Here is a 7,767-nt window from a genome sequence, read left to right as displayed (position 1 = left end):
GCTATTTAAACATAAAATAGTTTATTTTAATGTACATATGAAATTGCCATTTCTCATTTCCATGATAAATATATAACACATGGATTTTATTATAACCAGATTTGCATAGTTCAGTGTGACTTTAAACATAAACTACATTTTTAAAGAAAACACTTGGTGAATCGTAGAGTAACGCTAATATAATAAATCGACTATAATATATTTACATTCCACGATAATCAGTTGTATCCCTTTTTTTATTACAAAATCCAATGCAAATTATATGCAGATATTAAAAACATTCGGTTATTGCACAAGTTTGATATACATAAGTTTTTCCCTTCTCCTTGATTTAAAAACGACAATAAATATTTTGAATAAATAATTCATGGTGAGTTATCACATTCTTTTTTAATTATGATTTCCGAAAATTTTTTTTAGACGTAATAAATAAATAGTAATTTCAAAATTAGTGATTTGAATTGTTAAAAGTAACTATTATTGTTATTTTTCTTAGTAAGAATCAAGAAGATACATAGTTGTTATTCTACTCTAAAGTAATGAAAAAGTCATGCCCATGTGAGAATTTACAATTGGGATCTCATTGTACCATAATTTTACGTTAATCATATCATTCAATTCTGCTTATTTTAATCTACATATAGTACCTTAGATATAAGGTTTTTCCATCAGTTTCATCATTGTCAACGTAGAATTTGACAAAACTCATATAGGTAACTTTTATTAGCCTATTATGGTTGTCAAATTTTTTTAGATGTAGGATAAGTTGTTCTATCATTGGTAGTGAAGAACATTTTACGAACAATGTTGTTTGATATATTTTTTTGATAATACTTTTACAAAGGAAGACACAAACTAATATTAATCATTAATGGCTATTAGTAATAAATAATTCCAAACCCTATGAAAACCAGTTGTTTGTAAAAGTATCACAAAATTCGGTTGATACATATAATAGTTACAGTATAAAATATATACGACGTTACACGTTCGATGCCATATAAAGAGTTGAAAATTTGTCAAATTAAGACAAATTCATACTATATCGTACAGCTGTTGAAAAAATCGAGAATAATTCCGAGCAAGTCACTTACAGTGACTGTTTCAGTTCTTCTTAGCAAGCTCCTGGAAGAAAGCTTCAATGGGAAGGGTAGGCTCATCAGTAGAAATTTTTAAATGAGTCGATATAACTCTATTCTCACCAGAAGGCGAAACAGCCTTGAACATTCCAGGTTTGTTATAAAGCGCAGAAGCCGAGCTAGTCAAGTCGGCAACGCTTTGCGAAGCTTTAGCAAATAGTTCCTCCTCGTGTCTGAGATCAAAGGGTGTCGTCGAATCGGCTGCGAGATTTGGTGCAGACGCTTCGGTGGTCATCGGTGCAGCTGTTTGCTGTTGTTGTAGCTCAACGTTTGCTTTGTCGTCGCTCTCGTCCATGGTGACATCGCTCAAGTCGACTTGTGGCTTTTCCGGCTCAACCTGTTTGGGCGCTTCAATTTCGTTGGCCGCATCGGTGGCTGGTAGCGTCGTAGTGGCGAATGAGCCAGTCTCCGCCGCTGACTGCATTTCTGTAGCCACTGGTTTTCCTGGTAATCTACTTTTCAGCGTCGGCCTCTTACGGATCGCCGACGAAAAAACGTTCTCCGGTCGGGCAGTGCTTTGCGCAGCCGAATGTTCTTGATCGTATTTATTAGGGGTCATTGACGTCGTCACTCGACTTCTATAGTAGTGGCTGGTATTTATCTTCTTCTTAGGGGTGAAACGATTCGCTCGTTCGGTCGTGAAGCTATTATCGTCGGTTTGTTGGCTCGTTGGCGTGGTCGATAAGGTCGTTCGGTAACTCGAACGCGACATATACTTGTACCGTCCTGCGGGCTCTTTGAAATTCGGGTCGGCAGGAGCTTGTTGATTTTTGTGGCCACGAATTTTGGCTCCAACGGTTACCGTCGATGGTTCCGTCGATGTAGACTGAGCTAATCGGTTTTTGTACTCCATTCTACTCTTGTAATCTTTTATGCTAAATCGTGGCCGAGTTGCATTGCCATAGCGTGCTCGAGTTCGTTGAGTTACTTTTGGCACGGCAATGGTTGCTTTAGTCGTCGTCGTCGTAGGAGCTTCCGTAGTCGTTGTGGTTGTGGTTTGTATCGTCAGGTAAGTAGATTGCAGAGGAGCGGTTGTAGTTTCAATATAGTTCATCTGAAATTTGTAAATAGTTATTATATTGTTCGTAAAAATATTAACTTATAATTTTGAAAATTCCTTTACCTCCGTTCTTGTAAACAAATGTTCAAGAGAAGATTCATTCTCATTCTGCTGCGTGAACTGCTCTTGACGATTTTCATGAGTTGGTTGGTACTCCAAGTTCGATGCTATAGTAGTCTCGTAAAATTCAATTGGAATGGTTTCAGTTGAGACTTCCCGATGATTGTCTACGGTTATTATTTTTTCCGAAGTTGGAATGTATTCGGATGAATATAATTCTTTCAAGAACGGTTCAGGGTAATTATCTGTCGCTGAAATTTCTCTAAATGGCTGTTCCGTTGTTGCAACTCTCTTTGGCACCGTATCGAACTCGCCGTGTTCTTTGTTGTACACTTTGACGGATTGATTGGGCCGTTTTCTGTAAATAGAAATTCAATTAAATAACGAAATTTAGTACTATGCTGTTCGTCATCATGATAAGAAGTAACGAGAAAACGGAAAATTTGATTAATTCTATAATTACCTGAGAGGACGTTTATCGAAAGTATTTTCTTGACTCGTTGGTCTCGGGCGTTTCTTTTTCTCAAAGTCCTGATTCTCAGGAGTATTATACTTGACTAATTCTTCCTCATACTCCTGAGAAGAAACGCTGGGCTCGGGAGTAGTGGTGGTGGTCGAAGGTCTTCGTCGTCTGAGTGAAGCTCCAGGTCGTCGTGTACGAACAATTCTTTCGGTCATCGGTACTGTCGTTATCTCGGATTGACTGGTTGTCTGTATGGGTACGTCAGTCAAATCCTGTGGCGTTTGAGGACTAGTGATTGCTGGCGTTTCAGTTGGCACAGTGTCGTATGCGACTGTCGTTGGTTTTCGTCGTCTGTATTGATCCCTGATAGGCTTCTGTGGGCGGTAAGGGCGTATCACTGGTTGGAAATCTTCTTGAGTCGTCGGCTGAGCACCTCCTGGGGTGACCACTTCCTCGAACTTTTGAACAGTGACTTGTTTGAACGGAGTGATTTCTTTTGATGGGTGGAATAGTGCTTCCGAAGGCACTTGCGGTGGTAGTTGATGGTGCACATATTTGTACTGTTCGATCGGAACTCTGTCCTTTTCCATAGAATAAGGTTGACCATAGTGAACTTGCGGAAGTTCTTTCACGATATCCGGTTGGGTTGTGTGCAGCTGCTGTTGGTGCTCCAACCGTTGCTGTTCAAGGCGTTGTTTTTCAAGACGCTGTTGCTCCAGGCGCTGCTGTTGTTGCTGCTCGAGACGTTGTTGTTGTTGCTGTTCAAGACGCTGTTGCTCAAGACGCTGCTGCTCTAGACGCTGCTGCTCTAGACGCTGGTGCTCTAAACGCTGCTTTTCCTTTTGCATCTGCTCCAACAACTTGATCTCTTGCTGCCTCTTCAAGAGTTCTTCCTGCTGCTGTCGTTGCAGCTCCTGCTGCCTACGTTTCTCTTGCTCCCTTAATCTCTGCCTATCCTGCTGTATAAGTTGCTGTTGCAACAAGAATTGCTGCTCGTTATAATGTTTGAGTGAAACACTTTCGGGAGTCTCGTACTCAACATCCGGTGGACGTTGGTTGATATTCAACGGTATGATTGAACTCTGATATTGCTGTTGCTGTTGCAATTCCGGTCTCACATAGACAAGCTTCGGTACATACGGCGCTGAGGTGGCAGTCACCTGATTAAACTTGACCGGCTGATTAGTTTTCGGCAGGACCTCGTTGATGTCCGAGGTATAGCGCGTCTTTTGGAAGTCTGTTAAGTAGAAAGCATTCGCTCGCTGCCCCTTGTCTTGCTTGAATCCCTCGGGACGTTGAGCACTCGCACCGCTGCTCTGCTGCTGCTGGGCCGCAGTGAATTTGTTGGATTCCGGGCGCGGCGTGGCTTCTTGCGGTACGGTATTGTCAAAATGATACGACGGTCGGAACTTGAAAGCACTCGACGGGGTGACGTAACTGACCTCGTGGCTCTCGTGCACGAGGAAGCCAGGATCGCGCTCGAAAGTCGACTGCTTGTAGTGCGCTGGGTGGTTGATCTGATTGTAGAAATTACCATTGATTACTTGTGGCGATACTTGGTGCTGCTGAAATCGATCGTAGTTTTGTTCGTTGGCCGCTTTGTTAGGGATTTCGGCGGTAGGTTGCTGCTGATAGAATGGCTTCTCGTTGTTAATTTTGACGCTCTCGAATTGCTTGGCTGGCTGTCTGGATGGCAGCAGAGCTTGTTGTAGGCTGTATTGATTGACGAAAGGACGAGCTTGAGAGAAAGGGTGAACAGCGGTTGAAAAACTCGCTGGTTTGATGTAGTAGGTCGGTGTGCGCTGATCAGGTTTGATAGCTTGCGGGATGAACTGAGATGATCTCACGTAGGGCTCGCTCAGCGCTGCTGTTTTCTTTGTTGGTTCCAACTCAAATCTCAAGGCATCCCTCGGTGGTGGTACAAGGAAAGAATATTCTCTCTCGGTAGATAGAGTCTTTGGGTCTGTACCCTCGAGTCGCTGCTTAGCGCTGAAAACGGTAAAACTTCCAAGGATACTGGGTGGATTAAAATCGAACTGTGACTTTTGTGGCTTCAATCTCTCGGATACGGCCATATGCTCCTGAAGTTTGCCAAGTACGGGGTGGAGTGGCGCAAAGCTGCGATCCAGTTGACTCGAGGGCGACACATTGACGCCAATGTTGTCATAGCTGCTGGTCAATGGACGCCAACCGTTAATCAGCATCGATTCGCCATTATTTGTAGGCTGCGACCCGAAACGAAATGAAATCATTAATTGGGCACACGTATAATGCCTCGCATGTGCGTTTAATAGCACTTGCAACGATAAATACTTACGAGTGTGACTGGGCGTACGTCGGCACGGTCAACCGATACGGTGATTGCCTGAACCGACAGCAATGTCGTCACTGCACCTGCAAGTTTTTGGGGTCTCATGTGAGTTGTTGCGACAGGTTGCGATAATGTTATTAGGAGAGCAATATTTCACGCTCTAATTGTTTTGTTTCTTAGTAGGGGTCTTGGAGCGGTTAATTACAAGTGATAGCGGTTAGTGGAGGTATTATGAGGATTAAGGACAATTGACTGATCGAGAAAGAAGTTTTAATCAAACGAATTTTTAAGTCGTGTTTCTTGTACGTGTAATACAATAACGAAGCGGTATTATGTCTCCAATTATAGCCTACACGCTCCAAACTACTTTATTCTTAACATCGCAAACCACGAAAGTTTTTTTCTTTTTTACACAACATGGCCATAAAAAGTCACTCGCGTAATACGGCTCCTCCTGTACAATCTCAAAAGGAAAGAATGAGAATACTTCGATGGAATGTTGAAAGTTCTTACAAAATAACGTCGCTACCAAGTTCATCGTGCCAGCTCATGGGACTGTGGGCGCTAACGTTGTGTCCTGGAAAATAAAAAGAGACGAAGTTATAATAAGAGAAGAATTAGCTGATTACGTGCATAGTATACTCGTCGGCACGCGCATCTACCGTATTTTACAGATGCTCCTTGAGTACACTCATTCCTTGCTTGTAAAAAAAATAACATTTTAGTAGATTACTATGGCCATGTATCGATGGCAATTCCAATACGTTTATATGGATACTAAAGCAATTCTTGTTCGTATTACTTCTGCTGCATACTTTCTAATTCCGCGTGCTTGTGCGAATGAGCTTGGATTCACTTTATGCCGATATATCGATTGAAAAAGAATGATTAGTCTTGGCATTTATCTCATTCATTAAAAAAAAAAATTGTTAACCAGATTTACGCTATATTTGAAATATTCGCGAACTTGATTTTAAAAAAATGCACATAGGTAGCTTTGACATCTAAAGTAAACGTAAACTTGATAATTACGAAATTAATATCTGGCGCATGTACTGCGTTGCGTTACGTAAGCTGGTAGCACTAACGTGAAACTAAAGAGGGTTTACACATATAACTTGTCTATAAGAACACGAGGGGCACGCCTAATTAACGAAATTAATTTAACCTCGTTAGTTCGCTATTTTCACCAAACTTTAACTATGTACTTCATTAAGATGTAAATTGTAAAAATGGCATCTGAATGCCGTTGAAACGTTCGTCGACTACTACGACTACGACAGGAGTATAATTTCCCATTCGACGTATAGCAGCAGTGAGCGAGTTCTTTCTCTCTCTCTCTCTCTCTCTCTGTCTCCGCGCGAATGCCTTTGGGAGTGAGCCGACTAATCAGTTTCAAAGTTACGCTCTACAAGCTCTACGACAAGTTCTCTCATTCTTTCAACGCACGCGTGTATAAGCCATGTCCTCTCCCTCGCTCAAAATCCAATAGATGTGCGCGTAAATTTAACTTGCGTTTACATTACATTGCACGCGGCAAACTGCACGAGAGAGATTTACAGTACGTTTAAACGCCGTCGGCAAGTTGTTTCGCTAAAACTTTGACAACGGCAGCGAGGTCAATCGAGAGTTTTTTTTCCGCGCGCGCACGCGTATACCTAACTCGTGGAAAGGATTTTTACAAGCGTGAGAAAATTATTGGTCTCGAATGTTAGTGGCACCGAGGTAGCGCGAGAGAGCATTGGCACAACTTTCGAATTTTCGCACATTTTCCATATTACGGCACGTGATAAATCTATGGTCGCAGGTTGGCTTTCTTTGCGATTTTGCCGCACATATTTATCGGGAATCGATCGGCATTCGCACGTGTAATTGATTAATGAGCATGCGATAACATTCAAAGACTTTAACACTTGCGCTGATCCGACTTGCGCGTAGTTGGTTTTCGTGGCCATAACACGAATTCAAACTCAACATCCGTGTGAAACCAAGTTAAAAAGCCGATCATTGAAGCAAGTAGCGCTGATAATTATTCAGAGCAGCTTGAAACTTTCACGCGCGCCGCGACGGCTCCGCGATGCTCGTCGAGGGGAGTAAGCTAACAATCGGCTCATCTTGCATAATGCTCCATCGTCGAACTTGCGTGCGCGCATCATCTTTCTCTCTTTCTCTCTAATTGCCGGCAATTTCATTTAGCGAAGCCGTTCATTTCCGAATCTTCACATGGAGCGGCTCTGTCGAGTGAAAAGGCGCCGTAACGAGAGCGCAAATTAAAAGCGCGATTTCTAAAAGAATCGACGATGAACAATGAACAATGCAGCGGCAGCGCGTATAAAGGCTTTTGAGCTTCAGGGAACGCTGAGATTCCATTAAACTCACCGCGCGAGTCGGGAGAATGTCGCCGACAGTACAAGTTATAACTGCAATTATACGCGAGGAAAGGTTAACGCTCGACCGAGGAAGATAAACAAAACGCCCAAAGGACTCTCGTAATAGTGCATTTTAATCGTGGATTTTACTCGTGGGACGCAATGAAATTTTCTGATTCAGTTTTCTAATACTACGAGAGTTCTCTTTCTTGCCTCTCCTCGCTGACTTCGGCCGCAGTTTTAGAGCCCGCGCTCGTGATAGTTTTAATTGCGTTTGCTCGGTGTAAACAGGCGGTTGATTGTTTGCTCGGAACATTACCGACTTCGAAAGGATCGATTCGACCTTCCGCTGCGAGGAAAATCGG

The 7,767-nt window shown here is 42.5% G+C and overlaps 1 protein-coding gene across 1 annotated transcript; it reads right to left on the bottom strand.

Annotated features, from left to right (window-relative positions):
* Positions 1 to 1,104: 1,104 nt before the first annotated feature.
* On the bottom strand, positions 1,105 to 5,597 carry LOC131663583 (putative mediator of RNA polymerase II transcription subunit 12). Its single transcript, XM_058934055.1, has 5 exons — positions 5,547 to 5,597; positions 5,040 to 5,116; positions 2,723 to 4,947; positions 2,263 to 2,617; positions 1,105 to 2,193 (listed from the first exon to the last, which is right to left on the bottom strand). The coding sequence occupies exons 1-5, from the start codon at positions 5,569 to 5,571 to the stop codon at positions 1,105 to 1,107; spliced, it is 3,771 nt and encodes a 1,256-aa protein (XP_058790038.1). The 5' UTR covers positions 5,572 to 5,597.
* Positions 5,598 to 7,767: the final 2,170 nt, after the last annotated feature.

This window comes from Phymastichus coffea, unplaced genomic scaffold, assembly GCF_024137745.1.
Source record: "Phymastichus coffea isolate CEN01 unplaced genomic scaffold, Cenicafe_Pcof_1.1 PCOF00036, whole genome shotgun sequence".
Lineage (NCBI taxonomy): Eukaryota > Metazoa > Arthropoda > Insecta > Hymenoptera > Eulophidae > Phymastichus > Phymastichus coffea.
This window is presented reverse-complemented; position numbering and strand designations above follow the sequence as displayed.